At 37.5% G+C, this 23,748-nt stretch overlaps 1 protein-coding gene across 1 annotated transcript; it reads left to right on the top strand.

Moving 5' to 3' along the window:
* Positions 1 to 6,903: 6,903 nt before the first annotated feature.
* Positions 6,904 to 23,140, top strand: LOC106079706 (uncharacterized). Its single transcript, XM_013240908.2, has 7 exons — positions 6,904 to 7,124; positions 8,557 to 8,702; positions 14,782 to 14,992; positions 16,490 to 16,643; positions 19,152 to 19,315; positions 20,646 to 20,979; positions 22,646 to 23,140. The coding sequence occupies exons 2-7, from the start codon at positions 8,629 to 8,631 to the stop codon at positions 22,861 to 22,863; spliced, it is 1,155 nt and encodes a 384-aa protein (XP_013096362.1). The 5' UTR covers positions 6,904 to 7,124; positions 8,557 to 8,628; the 3' UTR covers positions 22,864 to 23,140.
* The last annotated feature ends 608 nt before the right edge of the window (positions 23,141 to 23,748 follow it).

The following is a 23,748-nucleotide window of genomic DNA, read 5'->3' on the forward strand; positions in this document are numbered from 1 at the left end:
TCTAAATCTACATTCGTTTACGAAAGCTGCGAAGCCGAGGTGAGATAGGCCTAGATCTATATTCATTCATGAATCGCGTACTAAAAATTATTTCGTTTAATTGTTCACTTTATAATCCCATTCTTTTAACAAAGCTATCGCTCTTTTCGTTTTTAATAGATAAGAATGTATCGACATCGGGTAAACCATTTTCGCAAAACTAATTTTATTTTCGTAGCGAAAGAGTATTAACGTGAAAGGATCATTAGCTACGTTTAACATACATCTAAATCCAATCCACTAGATTATTCAAAAGCAAATGTTTTAATTTTTAAAAAAATGGATTTTCCCCTATTAGCTATTTTGATCTGATAGCTTCATTCACACTATTTTTACATTGACACATTCGCTTTACTTATTACATTATTATTTCGTTTAATTGTTTACAAAACACTCTCAGTGACTATATCGACAGAAATGCGCAAATAAAGACCCGCGGGTCGCGGGTAACATATGTCTAGTAGATTATATATTAATAATAAAACTTGTCTTCGAGTCCGAAGATTAGTGTTGAATGCAGTGTTTCCCGTGGCGACGCAGCCCCAGCTGTGACCTACATATTTTGTCATTTCCAGGGCAAGCATAACCATTGTCCGCAAGTGGTCGATTTAGATTTTCTTTTCGCCATCTGCGTCTGTCCTCGGCAGTGGATTTTCTTTTGGTCTCAAATGTGTATCCCGCGGCTTTTGAGAGCGACCTCCAGCTGTCTCGTTCTGATGATTTTTGTAGGCAGGCGGAGCGATTTATTCCGTCGAACTCTCTCCTGAAGGAGTCCAAAAGAGGCATCATTTGATACTATACTACCCAGATATGTGAAGTGGTCTACCACGTTAAGTGGCTGTCTGTTTACGGTGATCTTTTGGGCTGAGTAGATTTTATTGGGTGACTTCTGGAACATGACTTCTGTTTTCCCGAGGTTTATAGACAAACCGAAAGAGGCGGCAGAGTATGCAAATTCACTGACGGCGTTCTGGAGGTCATGTTCATTGTGAGCTAGCAGGGCGCAATCATCGGTTTAGAGAAGCTCCTTTATGACCATCTCCTTTGTTTTTGTATGGGATAGTAGACGTCGAAGATTGAACACATTGCCATCCGAAGGAAACCTGATGTAGATGCCTTCGTGCAATCGCTGCCTCAATTGACCCTGCATTACGCCAAAGAAGATAACGAATAGAATAGGAGCAAGTACACAGCCCTGCTTCACGCAATTTTTTTTGGGGAGGGGGGGGGGGGGAAATGGTCAGACAGGTCACCATTGTGTCTGATCTGGCCTCTTTGTCCCACGTGAAACTACTTGAGAATGGATAGGAACGTAGGTGGGCATCCCAGCTTAGCCAAAATCCTCCACAAACCATCGCGACTGACCGTGTCGAAAGCCTTGGTGAGATCCACAAAGGCGGCGTATAGGTTTAGGTTCTGCTCTTTGCATTTTCTGCCAGAGTGGTACAATCTAGGTACACGTTAGTTCTTCCACATCCATTCTCGTATCAAGCCGAAACTTTGCACAATTATTTGTTGGACTTAACAAGCAATTAACAAGGAATTAAAAAAAAAACAATTATTGGTAAATAATTATTTTGTTTAGTATCAAACAAGGGAAATAAATGTTGCTTATAGTAAGAGATGGGGCTGAATGTGTAAAGTTATTTCCCTTATTACGTTTTTTTACTCATTTCTCTCACATCCTCCAATCAAATGGAAATGTTTTCTTGCATGATAGTAGAGTGAGTCGTTCGTGATATAGAAGTGAAAAAAATAAAAATTCCTGTCCAACGGAACCAAACGGACCTGTCTAAGTTGTTTTCGAATACATGGCGTTGTCTTGATTTCGAAGATAAAGGACGATTGCAGTGTTTCACATGACTACACAAAACCATTTGATAAATATTTTTCCGCATCACTGCAGACAAAGCCGTTGTCCACCGGCGGTCGAAGTCTTTTCTTTGAGTCTAAAATATGGTACCCGAGGCCGAATAGAGACAAGGCAAAGACAAGCGAACATTGGAAAAGGTTTTTCCTAGTTGGTAGGAACGAGATATTGACTGTTCATTGATTCTAGTTTTAAATCAGAGAGGAGCATACTTTTTTTTGTTAAGCTTAAATTAACTCTTTCTCTCCTAACTGATAATGCCAGCGTTGATTCCACCAGAATGTGGTAAATAATTACGGATAGAAAGAGTTAACTTTGTTAAGTTTCTACACGTTATTTCTCCCACACGCAATCTGGGATTAAGCTGAAATTTCGCACAATTATTTCTTTTACCTGACAAGACACAAGATTCAATAAAAATCTTTAACCAATTAATTAATTATTATTCGTAATTAATTATTTTGTTTGTTATCTTGAATAAGGGCAAGGAATCGTACTTGGTAGATGTGGTGGTTTAAGTTGAATTAGTTCCCTTAAAGACTCTTGAGCCCTTAGTAAACATTTGTTTAATGCTTTAAAAAAACGATCATGTAAACATTCACCAATATACCTCCCCCCCTTTCTTTCTGCAACGTCACAACCAGTGGGAAGTACAGGCATGTGACCTGGCAACGAGCTATTGGTCTAAACTTGAGATGGGAATCGAACCCCACTTTTATAGTTCGGGTTTGGTTCGGTTCTTTCAGATTTAAGTTCGGGTTCGGTTGGATGACGAGTATAGTTCGGGTTCGGTTCGATGTTATGAAATTAGTTAATAGAAAAATTAGGACATGTAATAATGTTTAATTCAATTACTAAATAGAGAAAGCAGAGATGTGAAACATTATTCGACCAGTGAGCCATTTTAATTTCCAACTCTCATGTCGCGGGCCACATTACATAAAAAAATGCAAAAAAAAAAAAAATCACATAAAAAAATAAAGCACTTTTATAAGAAATCTGTGGATATAATTTTTAAAAAGTTTTCCTTTCAGACTTTACGACCAATAGGGAAGAGGAGGTAAAGGTCATCTATTTCTGTGGTCCACGGTTAACGAGGGGGTCATGTAACCATCACAACTCTAGGGCTTTAGGACTCTGGGGCAACCTTAAGATCCCAAAATTAAAAATCTCAGCCTTCACCAGGATTCTAACCTGGGACCCCACGGATCGCAAGCCAGGTGCATTACTAATAAGTCACCGCTCCTTTGAAGGCGCTTACGTCAGCCTGATTCAACTTCTTGCCACGGAGGTTCTGTTTGATCTGACATACTTCTGGCCGTAAATTAGTAGTCACTCCCACTAATTTCTCCCAAAGGAAAGAAGCCTCCTCCTCCATGATTTCTGAAATTTCTTTGAACAGGTCTTTGCCAGTGGTGGTCCCAATTCATGTTCTTCATAGCAGATATCTTTTCTGTGATTTAAAAATTGCTTTTCCTACTACGAACAAGAAACAAGAGTTGAACGCTATCAGATATGTCGGCGCTAATGGTAAACATTTCCATCTCTACTGCTCTATCTCTTTGTTTTTAATTGAGATCTCTAATTGCCATGCGAAAAAGAGTAGCGGCTTCAACTGCATTCTTATTTTCATGACACATTTCTTCCATCACTGATAGTAACCCACTAATGCATTCCCTGCATGTCGAAAAAAAAAGCTTCATTTCACGACTTAAAATGTGAGCAACTCTGTACCATGTCCTTACTGGCAATTCATTGTCTTGTCCCTTCTTGGTAAATAATGTTGTCAATCCTCCAATCTCTAGGCTTTTCTTTGCAATTATTTTCTTTGTGGCTCAAACTAAGAATGCCGCAATATTTGTTTATGTTTTTGATTTCATAATACTGTATCTAGCTACGTTCTGTCACAGCCACAAATATCTCTATACCTATAAAAAATGTTGGGTTTTTTTGTGTGCTCCATACAAAGGCAAAGATCTGTCCAACTTTTCCTGGTAGTTTCTACATTCAGACTCTACTTTTCGTTTCTTCGACTCTCCCATTTCATTAACGCACAAATATTAAATGTTACGGTACCATTCGCTGTAAATCAAGAGAAGACAACCCAAATTGATCCAGCTGAGTTTTCCAAAAATTAAAAATAACTGTCAAATCATCTCACTGAAACTAAGTTTTTTTCTTACTAAAAAATGTTGCAAAATCTTGTGATTCAGTTCGGTGAAGGTAAGGACAGTTCGTTCGATTCCGTTCGTACCGATCAGTTTAAAAGTTCGTGTTCGGTTCGATTCGGTCGTAAGTGAGATTGGAGTTCGGTTTGTTCCGTTCGGGGTCGGTTCTGGGTCGATTTATTTCCCATCTCTAGTCTAAACTGCCCACAGGTTGTGACTTTGCGGGTCAATGATCAGGTCTTCTATAACGAATGGTCTTGGTTGGAATGGTACGAAGTCATAAGTTGGGCATCACAGCTATTTGGGCATCACAACTATTTGGGCATCACAGCTATTTGGGCATCACAGCTATTTTCGTATGAAAAACAGATTTCATATTTAATTAAACAAAGTAGTAATTTTTAGAAGAAAGCAAAACATAAGAGGGTCATAGAGCTCTATCACAGGTTGTTTGATTGTTTAATAGTTTTCACATCAAAACATGACACACAGATGGACAGCGCAAAATTAATAGTGGATTTTCCTGACACATATATTTATATGAAAAAAAAAAGATTAAGAATCAATAATTTTTTTATTTGTAGAAATCTAGTTTTAGTGTTTCGCTTAGCTTCGTTCTTTTACTGAGGAATCAATACATCCCTCCCGCTGTGCTGTAGCGAGTCCCAGTGTCACGTGATCATCCTTGACATTGACAATTGAAGATGAAATCTATGAGAGGCGCCGATCGATTTCATGGCACAGAGCTGCTGGGACGGACATGTTTGTGTTTTGTTATTTTTTGTTATTTTTCGGCATCCATTTGATATTTAAAACAGTAAACCAAGAAATTGTATAAAATGCATTCAATTAAAATATTCAGACAGTTTTACACCACTTTACTCCTCATTGATTATAAATATATATAAAGCATTTCTTTAAAACTATTGATATCCATTATATCTAAAAATTTAAAGGAAAACTCTTGTTGTTCTGAGCCGAAAAATGGCAGGCACCCCACCTAGTAAGCAAAGAGAAAAAAGAAGACTGTTACTAATGAGGTCATTACACGGAGTAGGATTTAAAAAGAGGGTTCCTCCACTCCTCGTGCCATTAAAGAAATCAGAAAGTGTGCTGAAAAAATGATGGGCACTCCTGATGTTAGAATCGACATTCGCTTGAACAAGCACATTTGGTCCGAAGGCATGTTCCACATAGACTTAGAGTGAGACCTGTAAGCGGAACGAAGATGAAGACTCTACTCACAGATTGTACACCTTGGTGACACATGTCCCATGCAATGATTTCAAAGGAAAACAAACACTGAATGTTGATAAGGAATAAAAGTTTTTTCAAAATTAAATTTGATCAATGTTTTGTTCTTATCTACAACTTATTAGTTCTTGATAGCGTCACGTGATATTGTGCTCGAGGTCAACGTGTGGTGTGTTCCTGTTGAGACCCTGAATGAAGGCCACGAAATCTCCCTCACCACATCAGGAAATGTTGCCCAGTCCCTAAGGAAGGAAGTATGTCCCCTTCGAGGCAAGTTCATGGATGCATTGACTTTTTGGATATTGTAATATAAATAGATCAGTAATAAGGAATCATGCAAAATGGTGTTTGTTTATAATAGGAATTTAAAATTAAAGTAAAGACGGTTGATCTTTGTGATGACATAAGCATCGGCCGTGGTCATGACCTTCCCTATAGAACGAAAGGTCTTCAATGTGGTACTTTTTTTTTCTTCAGATATCTATTTAGTGCGGTCGGGATGTGGAGACCTTTCGTAATCATCTTGGGTTTTTTTTTAACCATTGGTGTTACTAGTTAAGTATTTAGATGTAGATCTGTGCTGTACAGCCCACGTTTCTACACATGGCGGTCTTAAGGGGTGGCTACTGGGGCAACCTCCCATGAAGGGGCCAGGCAATAACAGAAATTCTATTATTTTGTTTGCTGATTTTTACGCCCATTGTTTCTGAATCATAAGTTACGTTGATTAAAGTAAAGTTCCGCTTTTAGACCTTGCGATCTATAGAGCAGATGATAAGGTCATCTGTTTCTTTGGCCAAAGGTTAACGAGCAGCAGAGTGTCATGTGACCAGGAAAAATATCAACCGCTTTTACTTTCCCCAACTAAGGTCAGGCACCCATTAGAGCTGGAAAGGTCACTAAATTAAAGGAGTGGAAATAAAATTACTACAAGTGAAATCCAACATTAAGATCAATGACAACACAGTACCTATTGTAGTGCCAACAGTAGCCTACAGTACCTAGGTAAGGTACTATGTTTTAGTAACAATATTAGGTCCTACTACAGCAGTAGAGGTCGACGAACGCGTTAGCGTTACTTTGTACAAGATGTAAAGTCTACGCGTACGGCTCACGGGCCCACATATAACTCTCGCCAGGGGCCCCACGTATGATACTCGCCCCCATACTGCTAAAGCCGCCTCTGTGTCTATAGATAACACTGTTCACGGTCATGTTTGTCTAAAAATTCATTAAAGTTCCCACCTACAAACACATAATTAAGAGACATGCGCAGAAATTACAATTTTTATTACCACCCACCCCTATTTGTGTGTGTGTACCCTAAATAACATTACTATGACCGTAAGGACATAGACCGCACCTTTTCACCCGCCCCCCCCCCCATCTTTCACCTCCCCCCATCCTATAACTAGACACTAGTGTGGCACAAGTTTGGTTACCGCTGTCCCCATGAATATTTAAAGCATCATTTTGTTGTGTTCGCCCCTGAGTTCTTTTTGATTCCCTGAATTGTCCCCCTTCTCTTCATGTCCGGCACAGAAGCCGATGAGATGTATTTGTTCTGTTCCCTTGGTTCCCTTTACTTTCTTTAACTCTGTTCATACTGTGCTATGTTATTTTTTTTTCTCGCTAGACCGACAGTATTGGCCAGGGCCAGGCTAAGCACAGACTTAACATGGGGATACTAGCATCATTAACACTGGCTTCTGCGTGTGTAGTAATTCTTTCTGGGAAATAAGTGTGCGATTCTCTGCTATGGGCTCAAACAGAACATTATGAGAGACTTGCAGGTTTGTACATCAATATTGCGGTTTAAACCGACTACAAGAATGCACATTAATATCTATAGAAAGATTTGAAACATATTCCAACATTGGAGAGGATTCTCTTGCATTACAGTGTAATCGATTATTTGGCTTTCACATTTCTTTAGAATTTTAAAATGTATTAAATGTGTAGTCTTTAAGCAGAGTAACTGTGCGGTACATAAGACAGAGGGGATGTAGTGAATGAGTGGTAAAGCGATTGGCTTCTGAACTGAGAGGTCCAGGGTTCGAATCTAAGTAAAGAGTAGGATTTTTAAAATCCGGCATTTTTCAGACGCTCTGAGTTAATCAAACTCTAATGGATGGGGAAAGGCGGTTGGTCGTTTAGCTAGCTACATAACACTCTTGCTAGACGTCGGCCATAGAAACAAAACACATAAGACATAAGAGAAAATGTGTAATACAAAAGACAGGAGAGATAAAAAGCAGAAATAGCATTTCGAAACATGTTACTGCCTAGACCAGTGTTTCCCAACCTTTTTCCTTAACAGAACACTTCGCACATTCTGAATATTTATCGGAACACTTTGATTATTTTTTTTAGAGAAATTAATTAATGTGTTGGCCTACTGGCTAATTAATTACAATAGTTCGTGGTCACACTTATTCAGTTTGGAAAACGCTGGACAATATTAATGCTAACATCACCTTTCTCTGTACTCGTCCGGGGACGACGCTGACTATGACTTCTCCATTCCTGTGTGTGTGTACGTATTAAACTACGCACTGACAGAAATGATTCTCCTGGTGAGAAACAAAGTTTGACCAGACATCAACACCCACATGAATACATTTCGTCCAATTTATCAATGTAGTCATATCACGTTGTTTGAAAACAAACACATAAAGATGTAGTTTTACGAACCATTGATAATAATAAGTGAGATTTTTGTTGTTAGGACATAGTGCAATATTTCTGGGTGTGCAAGATAAATACAGGCAGTGGACTTTTTTTTATGTATTAATAAAGTTATTATCATTATGACCGTGTCACATATGCTTTTAAATTGTTAACACCAGGCGTTCAAACCCCATTCACCCCTTTCGCCTGCTTCTATTCATAGGAATTATTGAAATAAAATGAAGTCTTTTTAGAAAGTGCTTTTGCAATTTAAAAATAATACGAGAATATCAGATACCTGGTGTCCTACTATATCATGAGACGACGAAAAGAAAATCTTAATCGACCACCTGTGGACAACGGTTTTGCTTGCCATACATGTAGCAAAATATGTAGGTCACAGCTGGGGCTGCGTAGAGACGAGAAATACTGCATTCCTCATTAATCTCGTAGACAAGCCGTATTATTCAGTAGTGTAAGTGATTAAAGTAATCTTCTATAATCTATTCATTGTTTTGGTTATGTTTTATATTCCTTTTTTTAAATCTCTCTTAGTGTAAGATGGAAAGGTCACATCAAAGACTGGTCACTCTGGTTTAGGTACATGTAATACATACTGGGGACAAAATGGACTGGGGTGAGCTCAACAGACACTGGACAACAACCGTTAATATATTCACAATACATGCCAGGAAAATCGGGTAAGTGCTGTTGTAGTTGTTTTTTACAATACCTTTATTTAAGTCAGAACTTCCTGAAAGGTGGAGGGTGGAACTTAAATGCTGATCTCATAAACGGCTCTAATGATGTTCCTAGAAATTTAACAGTTGCTGTATAAAGCAGAGAAAAGAATTACAAGCTCGTTGACCACACGCGGAAAATTCTAGTTTGACCGTTATATTTCCAGGTAAAAAAAAAAATAAAAAATAAATTTGGCAATAAATTTGAGTAGTCAGCTGTAGTGTACAGATAACTGAGTTGTTTATTAAATTTAAAGTTGCTTAAAATTTATTGATAGATTATCTGAGCTTTGCTTGTATTTTTCAGTAAATCGAATAAAGATTGCATCTAGATTATAGATCTAGAAGTAGATCTAGATCTAGACTAGATCCTAAGAGTTCTAAACCAAAAGTCTATAATTTTAGTCTAGATCTAGTTCTAGATGTCTATATAAAATGAAACTACCAATAAATAACTGCACAATTATACAATGCCTTCTGTAATAGTGGATAGCAGCGTTCGTACAAGGTGTCAAAATCAGGAGTTCGATACCAGTTTGAGCTGACATTTAAAAACAAAATATTTTCGTTTAAGTTGTATTAAATTTTTTGTTTTGTTTTTCTTATTTAATATGTGTAGAACGGCAACATTTCCCTGTTTGATTTCTACAACCAAGCATTAGTCTTCAAGAGATTATAAAAGAAGACCGTGTTTGAACTAGATCTAGCTCTTGCACTGTTTTGAATGAAGTACTTTACAGTTTACACACCAGCGCAGGCGGCCTTATGGGGTGGCGATTGGGGCAACCTCCCCAGGCCAGGCGCCTTAAGGGTCCCGCAATAAAGAGAATCTTTTGAATCATTAGCCACCTTCAGCCCATCGTACAAAATATTCGTTGTCCTGATATGACACATTGACACAGCCCAGGGTCCCGCGCACTGCTAAGGCCGCCTCTGACACCAGGCTTGACACAGGGATTAATGTATATTTATTTTCAATGATATTAATTTCATTTCATAAGACATCAGCATGCACAGATTAATTAATTCATTAACTCATGACGTACTTCCCCCCCTTCCCCCCCCCAGTCTTCGGGGTAGTCCTCTCTTCCTCAGACTATTGACTCTCTCAATAAATACCAAACTAACCTCCTAGTGACACCCTCCCCTACACCCCTATCTCATCACCTCTCCATACTGTAGCCAACTGGTCATCTACTAGTCTGAACTAAACACGTCAAATTTAGTGCCTGCTTAACAATTCGATGCACCTAGCACGTCTCACTTGTAATATCACTAATATCACCCATCAAGTCTGTTTCTTACGTACATGCTGTGTGTGCCTCTTATCAAAGTTTTGAGAAACACTCCACCAATGCTATTTAACTTGTAACCAGTCCAACAAGTAATACTATAATAAAATGTACTACGATACCAGAGAACATAATGAAAATATCACTCTGCACATTTTGTGATTGAATGCTGCGAGTTTCTACTAAAACAGCTAAATATATCAAGGGTGATAACTACAAATCAAAATTGAATTTGACTTCCGTTACCAAAAACTTCGTCATCCATTAACTTCAAATTTTCGAAAGAAATGTTAAAAAAAAACGCGATAAGCTTGACTGCAAGGTCCATAAGTTTTTAACTTAATGTCAAAACTTTTTCTGTGGATTTATTTTTGAGATGTACTTCTTATTGTGTATTCTAGTTTGCAGTATTGTGTTTGTGCTTTTAGATTTCATGATTTCAATTCGGATTATCGAAAGTTCATATTGTCCTCAAATATCTCCTGCTCATTTCAGAAATAGTGTCATCAGACTTGATGACTGAAAGTATAGAATTGTACTAATGTAACAATTTTACATAGTTACCATTATATAGCCAGTTACAACTGTCACGTAAGGTGTAAAAATTGTTAAGGTCATATTTGAAAAACAAGCTTGTTTATCTTTGGTTTATTTTAGATTTTTGAACAGTGTAATAGCGTTCTAAGGTCATAGATGAATATTGTTTACGAATTGTTTAAAATTAAGAAGTAATTAAGAAATTTTTAGGCGTGTTAGAAAAGTTTAAGTTTAGATAGTCTGCTTTAGTCTAGTATCACGTAGATTGTAGAGAGTAGAGATTATATGAGCAGATGTGTGAACTGTTTCGGAACCTCATTGTAAATGTATTGAAATTAAATTGTTTATTTATGATTCATCATCATAGTGATTGCAAGTTCTAGAATAAATGTTTTGTACGTATTTTATATATAATTGCTTTGTCTTAAATGTATACTTTAAAGTAGTAGCTCCAGTATCACGATATTGTTTGGGTGATCAGATATTGGATTACAGAGAACATTATAAAAAATTGAAACTTTTCTAACTTCACTTACAATCTAAGCAATCGTATTGTCTGATACAAAAATAAATTGCGGCTTGTTATTATAGTCACATGTAACCAACATGTTAGTCCAACTCAGATTTATTTAAATTATTTGTATTTTAAAATAGCTCCTCTCCCAGTCCGAAGTGATGATATTAAATAAGAATATTTGAAAGGAGTTACAAAAGGGAAACAACTTACAATGCCCATATCAACTTACAATGACTGAGGCAGCTTACAGTATATGAACTGGTTACAATACCAGAAATGTCAAGTGGTGTGTGATTTTATATTGGGTTTATTGCAACTTAACTTATCACGAATACTGATTTGGATTCTTGCTGCCTGGGTCGTACAATAGAAATTCTTCTTTTTTTCTTCTGAACTTTTCTTCCATTATTCTTTTCTCTGACTTCCTTTCTTCCCATGTCTTTGTGTCTTGTACTTGTTGTGGAGCTTACATCCCACGTGACGTCAGGTCACCGGAAGTCTAATTACCTCGGTGAGAAATGCTATTATTCTAGCCAGTCACCTCCCCTGACTCAAGGGAATGAACTCTTTATGCTGATACAAAACTTGATCCTTCAAGACTTGTGAAAAGAAAACAGGAAACAAACAACAACAAATACAAGAAACCCAGATCTAGATTTTTTTGGTCATGGTCTTTAGCTTCCTTTCCATTTGTCTTTGACTTGTCTAATGGAAACTTAGTTTTTCTAGAGTTTTTATTGCAAGTTCAATGTTTACATTAATATGTGTGTTTCTGTTCTTATTGGTGATTTTCAAAATAATCTAAACAATGAATGATGCTAAATTGAATTTTAATGCTGACAAAAAAAAAAAGAATTTAAATAAAATTATCAAAAACATTTTTTAAAACACCGCCGATACACCATAAAACTAGATTTTTATAGATTTTTCTCTATAGATGAAAACTATTTTTAAGGGAAATGTGTGTGGAACTTTATCTGTGTTTATTTACAGATGAGTGAGGATCATCACCTTCATCTTCGCCTATCACTTAGTCCAGGGGTGGGCAACATTTTTGTATCGAGGGCCGCATTAAAAAGTTTGGGAATGGGGGTCCACATTTTAGAAAGATCTTAGAAATATCTTAGATCTTAGATCTTATCTTAGAAAGATAAGCTTGCTGTGTAGAATGTCTATTACTTCATATATACACTGTAATACGATTTTTTTTAAATTGCTGTTGTCCTTTTATATCACAATATCCCCACAAATTTACAGTTGTACTTAACCCAAAATGTGCAGTATTTTACTTTTTACACTCGTGCATAATGTTTCTTAACTATGAAACTATCTTACTAGTTGTTACCCCTGTGACTGCTGTCCAATTACAGTCAGTCAACATTGACCAGTGATTATACTTGTTTAGTTTCCACAAAAAAATTCTTGCTCACTGAATGAGACAATTTATGTTCCGGAAGTTAAATGTCGGAACGAGCGAAGCCTGCCCTTGTGGAGCATCGCCAGAGAATGCTGACCATATCCTTCAATGGTGCATACTAAATCAAGAGACCCGAACAAGACTTTCCAAAGACTATTCGGAGAACTGCCTGATCTGAAAACCACTGCGCGGTTCATCTCAGATATAGGATTACTGATCTGAACCCTCCAAAATGTAAAATGAGAACGAAGAAGAAGAACTGATGTATGTGTACCCAAGTAGTGTGAACAGCAGCAAAGTTTTTTAAGTGTGGAAATACAGCTTCTGGCACCCATGAGGCTCATGTCCTCTGGAGCTGAATCGGCTTCTCTTAATAAGTGGTGTACTTTTAATCATTTCTCTAAAGATAGTTTCACCTTTCAGCAAAGGAAAAGGACAAAAAGTTTTGTTTTGCTTGCCTTTAGAAATTGTTGTTTGAAAAGATTTAACAGGCATATGTAAGGAATCAATTGCAATAGCAATGATACAAAACATGAAATTTTGTTTTCCACTCTTCATTAGAAATATTGGTAACAAGGTCACAGTCATTGTCCTTTAAGTAACATAACAATTTCATCCTTGAGATATTATATTCCATGCTAAGCTAGCGGATACATTGGATTATTTATTCATAAAATCAAAACTATCCCTGGCTTTAGTAAGTTTATGTGTGCGCTTTTGGTATTTTAATGTTGAAATTTAATGCAGCTTTGTGCAATCTTTCCTGTTTCAAGTTTATGGTTCTCAGTCAAAGATCGAGCTCCATCATTTGTTACACTTGCCATCTTGTTCCAAGTCATACATTGTGTCTTGAATTGAGTGTATTAATGTATAGCCAATAAGCATAATCTTCGTTTACTTAATCTTTTTATAATGAGACAGTTTCAATAATTTATATAGATATTTTTTTCTATATTTTATATTTGCATTTTTATATACTGTGGGCACACCTGATTTCTGTAGGTGTTGGCGGGCCGCAAAAAACACCTCGGCGGGCCGAATGTGGCCCCCGGGCCGTAATTTGCCCACCCCTGATGTGTTGACCGCCTTTCCTATTGAACAGTTGGTGCACCACCCATGATCTGTTGACCGCCTTTCCTATTGAACAGTTGGGGCACCACCCATGATCTGTTGACCGCCATTCCTATTTAACAGTTGGTGCACCACCCATGATCTATAGACCGCCTTTCCTATTGAACAGTTGGGGCACCACCTATGATCTGTTGACCACCTTTCCTATTGAACAGTTGGTGTACCACCCATGATCTGTTGACCGCCTTTCCTATTGAACAGTTGGGCACCACCTATGATCTGTTGACCGCCTTTCCTTTGAACAGTTGGGGCACTACCCATGATCTATAGACCGCCATTCCTATTGAACAGTTGGGGCACCACCTATGATCTGTTGACCGCCTTTCCTATTGAACAGTTGGTGCACCACCCATGATCTGTTGACCGCCTTTCCTATTGAACAGTTGGTGCACCACCCATGATCTGTTGACCGCCTTTCCTATTGAACAGTTGGGGCACCACCTATGATCTGTTGACCACCTTTCCTATTGAACAGTTGGGGCACCACCCATGATCTGTTGACCGAATTTCCTATTGAATAGTTGGGGCACCACCTATGATCTGTTGACCACCTTTCCTATTGAACAGTTGGGGCACCACCCATGATCTGTTGACCGCCATTCCTATTGAACAGTTGGGGCACCACCTATGATCTGTTGACCGCCTTTCCTATTGAACAGTTGGTGCACCACCCATGATCTGTTGACCGCCATTCCTATTGAACAGTTGGAGCACCACCCATGATCAATAGACCGCCATTCTTATTGAACAGTTGGGGCACCACCTATGATCTGTTGACCGCCTTTCCTATTGAACAGTTGGGGCACTACCCATGATCTGTTGAGCGCCTTTCTTTGTTTCTCTCCGTCTTTTTTCTTTGGATGGAATTTCATCCAATGACATTCCTGTTCATTCTTTAACGTTTTTTACTGGCACTGTTCCCTGAAGGAATGTCTTTGCCAGCCCTTAGCACCTTGTGATACGGCCATAAAATTTTAGTTTGCATTAAAGTAGTTAGCATGTCATCGTGGGGCCCAGTTACCGTTGTAATCCTGTTTCTAATAATTGTCATGACTGATCCAAACTAATTGATACAATTACACTTCGTATTATCTTTGTTTTTATTAATAATTATTTTTTATATAATTTTCTTGTTTCATAATGCAGTGTCATGTCTGCTGGCATTCTGATTTCTCTGGTGGCGTATGGTCTTCTCACGTCTGCTAGCAGGAAGCCGATGGTCGTCTGCGAGTCTGTCAAGAACGAGCTGGTTCCCGCCTCTTCCGAGTCTTGCCCTTGGCAGTTCGTGATGTCTGACTTGGCTCACCGTTTGAGACTCATCGAGATGGCCTTCAAAGAGCAAGTCGTCGCAAGGGAGGTAACCGAGCGCTAGTGATGTGTGTTAATGGTAACGAGTTTCTTGCCCCTGGCCAAAGTCTGAGCTGTATTGTCCTTAGCAAAAAGTTAAATCAATATTTCTGTGTTATGGCCGTAGCTCGGGTGAGTTACATCTTTTATTTTTGGCAATAATTAAAAAAAAAGTAACCCTATAGTTTTCTCTTTCGGCCGGAATCACAATAAATATACTAATAGTTTCAGAACAATCTACATATTTTATCACTGCTGGTGTTATTGGGAGTTTGATCGTAGCACCAGACAGATACTTAAATAACCTTTGTAGGCATATAACGGAACTTTGACACCAATCTTTCTTTAAACAATATAAGCTTGAATTTTATTCAAAAATATTTCCTGCTTTTAGATGTAAATGTATAAGATCCATTAAAGTAATAGGAAGCGATATGCTTACTGGCTAAGATTTGGCTACTGAACCGAGGGATACATGTTCGAATCTTGGTAAAGACTGGGATTTTTGCTTTCGGGATCTTTAAGGCGCCTGAGTCCACCCAGTTCTGATGGGTTTCCGACATAAGTTGATTGTGTCCCTCGTATCATGTCTCTGCCTTCAACTGTTTTTCATCAGCGGTGAGCCCCCCCCCCCCTATTCCTTTTGTTCCTCTCATCTACATAAATTTTAATCCAGTGTTGGGTCTACATCAGAATTCATCCGCCTAGACAAACACACATAAACACTCCATATCAATCACATTAGAGCTTCTGTATTTTGTAAAGTTAAATGGTTTAAAAAATGCTAGATGCTAGATGCTATGCGTGAGTTTGAAGACCCATTTTATAAAACTTTCATTATATATATGTAGAATGCGTACTCGGGAGCATGTCATGTACCGCCGTGCATAGTAAAATGTGAAAAAAAAAAAAAAAGCAAGATAATCTCTGCACCATCCATAATATACAGGCTCAGGGTCACGTGGTTGGATTTACGAGAGACTCAAGAGAGTAGGCCTATTTATGGGTTGTTTAAAAATATGACCACATGCACATTACTCTGGGCTTAGGAAATTGCATTTTTATTTAGGTTTTTAAAAAGAAGATTGGAGTCTCTATAAAAATGCTGCTCAACGCCTCCTCTTTCGTAAATCCGGCCCTGCCAAGTCAGGTTTTATAAATAAAAATCATCAGCATTCACTGCAAGATGCTGTTAGGATCCATATCTCATACTTCCCTTCTTGTTGTGTTTTAAATGTTTCTCTTCGCTTGCCTCCCTTTGTCTATTTCTATCTATGAACCAAACCTTAATGCCGTTGCAGTATTTAATAATCTTGAAATCTAGATTCTGGAAGGGTCACAATTACTAGATCTATGTCTTGCCTACAAAGTGATTGGTACATTTTATGGCGGAACTGGCATACTTTTAATTCTATATATGCTATATTAATACTTTGTCGTTAAATGGATAAATACGACAGATTATATTTATTATGAATTCAACTCGTGTTTGGATTTCTGTCCACAGATAATAGCCGCAGAAGTGAACAATCAAACTTATTCCAACTTGGAGCTGGAACGGAAACTAGACAATTTTACCTACACGATCAAACTTCTATCAGACAAGATAGACAAGCTGAGTGATCAGATATCTGAAGTGTCTTCCAGGCTGTATTCCGATGGTAAGTACTGGATATGTCTTTTCATTTTAAATATATAGTGGTAAAATTTTTTATGTAATCTGATGGTCATTATTATGTATGTTATTAGTCTGATAATTTAGAGAAGGTATTCTAGTGGTGAGTAGTGCTTTTGCTTTTATATTTGAATGGTGAGTACTTGTGGATTTTTATTATTCTGATAATTTAATGTAAGGCTGATATTTAGTAACAGATGACTTGATATTTTCGGATGTATTATTTTGATATCAACAATGTGATCCTTTTCTGATGTTTGGTGATGTCTTTTAATCTATTGTAATGTATTGCGTTGTGTTTTAAAATGATGGAGAATTGTTTGTATTATGATTTTAAAAAAGTAAATATAGATCTGTATGTCAATAGAATCTGATGGTTATTAGAAAATACGAATAGGTTTATATCCTGGGAAGAAACTGATTAGACCAGAGAACGAGACAACCCATAATGGTGGCTAAAAAGGTCGGAAGAAATTCATTTTAGCACAGTGTATACCCATATATAAAAATAAGGTGGCCAGATAAGATAACCTACGAGGAAGTGCTGCGAAAAGCAGGGTGCCAGGACATCCGCTGTGTTATCAGTAGCAGACGCCTTGGCTGGCTTGGTCACATTCATAGAATGCCAGAAGGTCGACTTCCACAAGACATTCTGTATAGTGATCTAACAGGAGGCAGGGAAGCCGCTGGTCGCCCACATTTACGTCATACGGATGTATGTAAAGTTTGTAAACGCGACATGAAGCCCTTCAAAATCGAGACTACCAGCTGGGAAAAAGTGGCACTGGATGGATCCACATGGAGAGAGAGCTTAAAGGAAGGCTCTTGGATTGTAGATGCCATACACAGCTGTAGTAGAAAGAAGGGTGAAAAGGCAAAGACGCCTGGTGATTACATATGACCAACCTGTGACCGCAGCTGTGCATCAAGGATTGGCCTCTTTAGTCAGACACAAAGTTACAAAGGGAAAAGATCGTCTCTCGAAACGTAAAATAGTATACCCAGACAGAACGACACGGTGCAAACTTTAGCTTTTTCAGGGCAAATTATCCTTCTAGGTTTCAAACGTCAGTGGAAGCGGTTTCGCATAACGTTTACGAGTGCCCCTACTCCATGACCTTAAGTGGAAGGGGGGGGGAAGTATTTTGAATGTCTTTCAATTTGTATTGGACATTCAAAGCACTACGCTGTACTGTCTACGTTCTGATCAGGGTAGGATTGGATGAGAAGTCTTTTGTGTCCTAAAACCAATATGATTTTTTTTATGTTTTCTATTTTCCTTCAGAATTGAAGATTATTATAACTGAGCCAAAACTTTCCCGTGGGACGTTGGAGAGTCGAGGCGGGCTAGAAACTGGGACCAAACAGACGACAGTTCTGACCGCATACCTGCACATTTTGTTGCACTGGGATGGTCGAAATCTTGTTAGGCTTTCATTGTGACTAGTAGATATTGGCTTTGAAAAACTAGATAGATTGTAGTGGACATTATGTTGAACTAGGACGTTGAGTGGTCAGCACAGATCGATACCATGCGTTCAATGTTATGTTACAAAAAATGTAAATATAAAATATTACAATATCAAATTACTAATTGACTAGTGAAATCTGAATCACAGTTTAAACACAGCTGTCAATATTGAATTCTAAGATTTTCTTTAGTTAAAATGATTACACTTTTAGATAATTTATAGTATATTCATACAAAATTAAAATTTTGCTTAAAAAATAAGTTTAATATGTCATTTAAGGTGTAAGGTACAAATAATGCATAAAACACTAAACCATAATATACAAAAACAAAACCTAATAAAATACACAGAGAGACACAAAGCTAAGTGAACGGTACTTATATCAAGACAAAAGTGCTCCCTTCTTCCTAATGCCATTGAAGCATGAAACTGGTTGCCCGAATCAGCCAGAAAGGTCAATGACTTAAGAGTGTTAAGTCTCTAGTTATTTTTTTTAAAGGAAACCTCAGAATTTGCGCTATTGAATTTTAGCTTTATCATCATAGGAATCCTTGGGCCTTAGGCCTCTTTTCTTTGCCTCTTTTTTGGGCTTTATGTGTCTCTTTTGTGGGCTTTCTTTTTTTTATATAGGTTTTTATTTGTAAGTTCTAATAATTCATAAGTATTAAATCATAAATAATTGAAAAGTGATTAACCTAAAAATATAAAAATAGTAATAGAAATATTATTTAATATCAAAGACAAACTACCTAACCAATGAAACCACCAGAGACAGAAAAATGATACAAGTAGCCTCTAGTTAACATGCATGACTACATTAGCGTATTTACACTGTTTATCCGTCTTGAATTATAATTTAAGAAACGGTTATAGTTGAAATGATTGTAACTCAGCAACTTTTTGTTGAAACACATAACTTCCCTTGAGGAGGATTTTAATCTATGTATTTTAATCACTTCTGATCACTTTGGCTTATACGTTATTGTTATTGTTATTCCCATAAATTTAATATTTATTTCCAGAGTGTCTCGGGTTCCTGGTCCTGGTGTTTGTGGCTGGGCAGGTTATTTTGACCCTCAGAGCGAAACTAAACATCAAAAGTGGACATCAGTCTCGACACGGGAGCCATGACCTGAGCAACCAGAATGGTGCCAGTTGTACCATACTTAAAAGTTTGTCCACCATTGTGAGTAGTCTACGACTTAAGTTCGATTCCTCCAATTAGCTCTAGTACAGTCCATTGTTTTTAGAACTAACATGTAAACATCGTCTTATAACTGTACACGAGTTGATCCCAAGTGTAGAGCTTCTAAGTCTTATAACTGTACACGAGTTGATCCCAAGTGTAGAGCTTCTAAGTGTTTACAATAAGTTTGATAATCATACTATTTACACTGTATGCATGTGGATGTCATTTTTCAGACAAAATGGCGGATGGAAAGTAATTTATACAATATTATGCATTCATCATTAAGATGGGATTTGTGGTTTGGCTATCTATCAGTGGGAAGGGGGGGGCTCGAGTTCGAATCTCGGTGTAAACCAGGAATTTTTAATTTGGATTTGACTCGAGCTGAGTTGTGTTTGCTGAGAGCCCAAAACACAGCGTTGCAACCTTCCCACAGAAACTTCTTGTAACCACAAGTTCAAAAAAGAAATATGACAGGAGTGCACTGAGGCATGCTATGACACATGAAGACACGCAATACAAGAGCAATTAAACAAGCAAAATGTAACCAAGAAAAAAAAACTTTAAAAAAAAGCTTACATTGGATGAACTAGGTTTGCGCATATACACACATGTGACAATTTTTCATATATCTAGACTAACAAGTCTACATTCGAGCGATCGGAAATATTTGTATTAAGTCAACTTGTGTAACTTTCTTGCTTGTATCATGCCCAGTGCGCTAGGGTCCAAACACTTTTGTGGACCAGTAAGGGAGGGGCGTATCTGGAAGAAGGTTTCCAGGCTATTTTTAAAACAAATTGCTTAAGTCTTACTTTGACTTCGACTTCCTCTATGATGGAGAGCCGATCTGTTAGTCACTGAGCTACTCAAGTATTTTTATAGAAGGTTTATAGTTTACAAAGTCGATAGTTTAAAATTATTAGCAAACGACCTAATTGTCGTTATAAGGCTTATCTCCCCTTAGATTAGTACATTTTCTTTATTTAAAAAATTGACTAATTGATTGGTTAAAAAATTGATTCGTGTGTTGGCATCGACAATGAATAATTGTGCAATTTTTTTAATTTGATCTGAGATTGGCATGTGGGAGAAATAGCGCAGACAGAAAGACAGACAGACATAATGATTTGATACAAGAAGAAGCTTTTTTAAAAAAAAGTATTGTATTCGTTACAATTTCCCAATTACATTTGTAGCACAAATGAAGAAGTTATTAAATAAACAAATGATCAATTACAAAACAATGTATTATATTAAGGATGAAATCGCTTATTTGAAAGCCATTTTATATGCGGTTTAATTTAGCCAATCTCTCGTTCCACAGAACACTTCCGGAAGTCAAGTGCTAGTTAAGCAGATGACAAGCTTCAACAGACAGGACGTCTGTCTGATTGGCCTGAACAAAAGTGCCTGGAAACTCAACGAGGACTTGGCTGAGACACTGGTCAAGTGCGCCACCGATGACGCTAGTGCGCCAATGAAATACTGCTACGTCATTGATTCCGTGGAATCTCTTCAGAGCTGTCCGCGAGCCAAGCTGTATATAGTCTTGGTGGACTGCTCGCCCGACGGAGAGGACAAATCGTCTCTGGGCAGCGATGAAGGACAGCGAAGCAGCAAGCTGCTCATGACCTTGCGGCATTTGAGAACCTCTGGGGGTGAGTTATTTTCGTTTCAGAATCTGGAGGTGTATTAATGGTGTTTGAGAACCACTTAGAGTGAATTACTGTCTTTGATAACCTCTGGGGTGAATTATTGATATTTGAGAGCCTCTGGGGGGAGTTATTAACATTTGAAAACCTCTGGGGTCGAAATATTGAAATTTGAGAACCTCGGGATGTGAAATATGGACATTTGAGTGAGAACCTCGAAGGTGAAATATTAACATTTGATAACCTCGGGGGCTTAGTTATTGGCATATGAGTAAGCAGCCTTCTGGAGTGAAAGTAGTTCGTAACAGCGCGTTAAATTACTAATTATACTATTGCATGAGTTTTAGATTTAAATTAAACTTGTAGCAAATGCCCAGAAGGTCGGTAACCAAGGAGCCAGTGAGGGCATTGCGAAAACCAAACGGCTGCTTGAAATGGCATCAATTCATTTCCGTTATACTGAAATAGTCTATCTACCTTTCTCTCTGAGGTTTGACCCTTTTTGCACGACGGGTTAAGTGATAATATAATGGCGGCAACGTTTGTAGTCAAACCTTGTATTAGTTGGTTCTGGAACAGCTCTTCCCACAGGCTGAGAACCCTTCCGTTGGAGGTCAGCTTTAAATGCAAGACGTTATGACCTATGCGATAACATTGCATTGCACACTTTCGAGGCTCGAGTGTAAACATCGATTATTATGAGAAATGATACGAACAGATGTTGATACTATCAAGTCTTATTTGTTTCAAGTTTTGTATTGTAATGACCAGGCCGGATTTCGATTAACATTCAATCTAGAATAGTCAAATGCCAACAAATACAGATCAAGTCGCAGTGCGCAAGTCAGTCAAGTATCACCACTTCCACTGTGGTCTGACGTCCATTTTTCTTATCTTATAAAAATACAGGCGTTACTTCAAAAGAGAAGATGATTACGTCCTTACACGATACATCTTGTTAATGAACACTATCAATATCTTGCGACAATCACACAAGCACGCACTTATTTACATAGACACACACATTCCATTTCTCTTCAAAGTTTCTATTTTGTATACTGGATATTTATTATTCATATTCATTATGTCAGGGGAAGGAACTAGCCGACTTCAAATTTGAGAAACAAAATTATCTCCCTTTTATGCTTTTGGTTAGCAATGTAATTATTAAAATATTTGGATTTGATTATAATTATATTATCAAATAGTTAAAAATACCTTTTTGGAAAATTTTTTTTTTTGGCTTCTCAATAATTTGGACAGTTAAAATTGAAAAATTGCTGGTGTAAACAGTTCGGAGTGAAGGTCGATGTACAATGCGCCTGACCACCGAGCATGGAACAAATGCCGATTAATATTGTTGTATGCCCGAACTTAAACTGAGTATATGCAATCGGTCGTTGTGCTGGCTACATGATACTATCGTTAACCGTGGATATAAGAAAATGATAAGACATTAGTAGTCTCAAGGACTGTAATGTTAGATAGGAGTCTTCGAGATGTAATATAGTTATTTTATACGTTGGTTTGTCTTTTTTTTTTGATAATCTCTTTATATGGTTTTGTAATATGCTATAGTTGTCTAATGTGATTAGTGTTTAGTCAAAAGGAGAATTAACAAACTAAATTTAATATACTAATTTTATGTACTTTTTTTGGTTTCTATACCTAGGTCACGTGATGGTGGTGATGATCAACGAAAACGAGTCCCAAAATCTTCCCACCCATTCTCTCTACAACACCAAGCTAGCGCTCATTCACAATAACGACCTGTTGCAAGAGCTGGCCTCCAACGGAAGGGTTCTCAGCCTGTGGAAAGAGCTGTCCCCAAACCAACTAGGCCACATTAGTAAATCAGCGAGGTCTTTGTTGAGTTTCAAAGGAAAATAAATGAACCTTTTTATGACTATAAAGTCACTGTTCAACTCGTTATCTAATGTGATATTAGCATTATTAAAGACAAAATAAAGACAATAGAAACTACAAACTGTTCAACAACATTGACTCGGAGATTATATCTCAATGTATTATAGACATATACAGAAGAAATGTATACTTAATGACTTGTTACAAGCTCAGTAGTGTTCCAAGTGTGTGTGCGTGTCTAATTCGTTTAATCAGCTGGACTGGAAGTAGTATAAGAAAGGATTAAACACTTTTAATAACACCCTGTGTTGAGAGAGTGTTTTTTTATAAAGCATATAATTATTATAATAGCTCACTCTTTCTGGTACAAAGTTTAAACATTTTTTTTTCTCTCATTTCCTTGTCTCGGATCAAGTTAAAACTTTGCACAGGTATTCATTGAGCCTGACAAAATAAGAATCCATCAAAACAATTAACCTATTAGTTAATTAATTATTGGTGATTAATTATATTGTTTGATATCGAAACAAGTGGTATAAATGCAACTTAAAAAGAGATGTGGATGTATATATGGATTTAATCCCCTTACTACATTTTAGCAAGTTTTTCTCCCATTTCCCATTCTAGGATCAAGCTGAAATTTTGCCTAAGTATTTATACTTGATGACGATACACGAATGAACACAAAAATTAATCAATTAGTTCATCATTTAGTATGATGCGCATAGCTGAGTGGTAAAGCGCTTGGCTTAAGAACCGGGATCTGGTGTTCGAATCCTGATGAAGACTGGGATTTTTAATTTCGGGATCTTCGGGCGCCTACGAGTTCACCCAGATCTAATGGGTACCTGACATTTGTTGGGGAAAAGTAAAAGCGGTCGATCGTTGTGCTGGCCACATGACACCCTC

Source organism: Biomphalaria glabrata, chromosome 6 (assembly GCF_947242115.1).
Source record: "Biomphalaria glabrata chromosome 6, xgBioGlab47.1, whole genome shotgun sequence".
Taxonomy (NCBI): domain Eukaryota; kingdom Metazoa; phylum Mollusca; class Gastropoda; family Planorbidae; genus Biomphalaria; species Biomphalaria glabrata.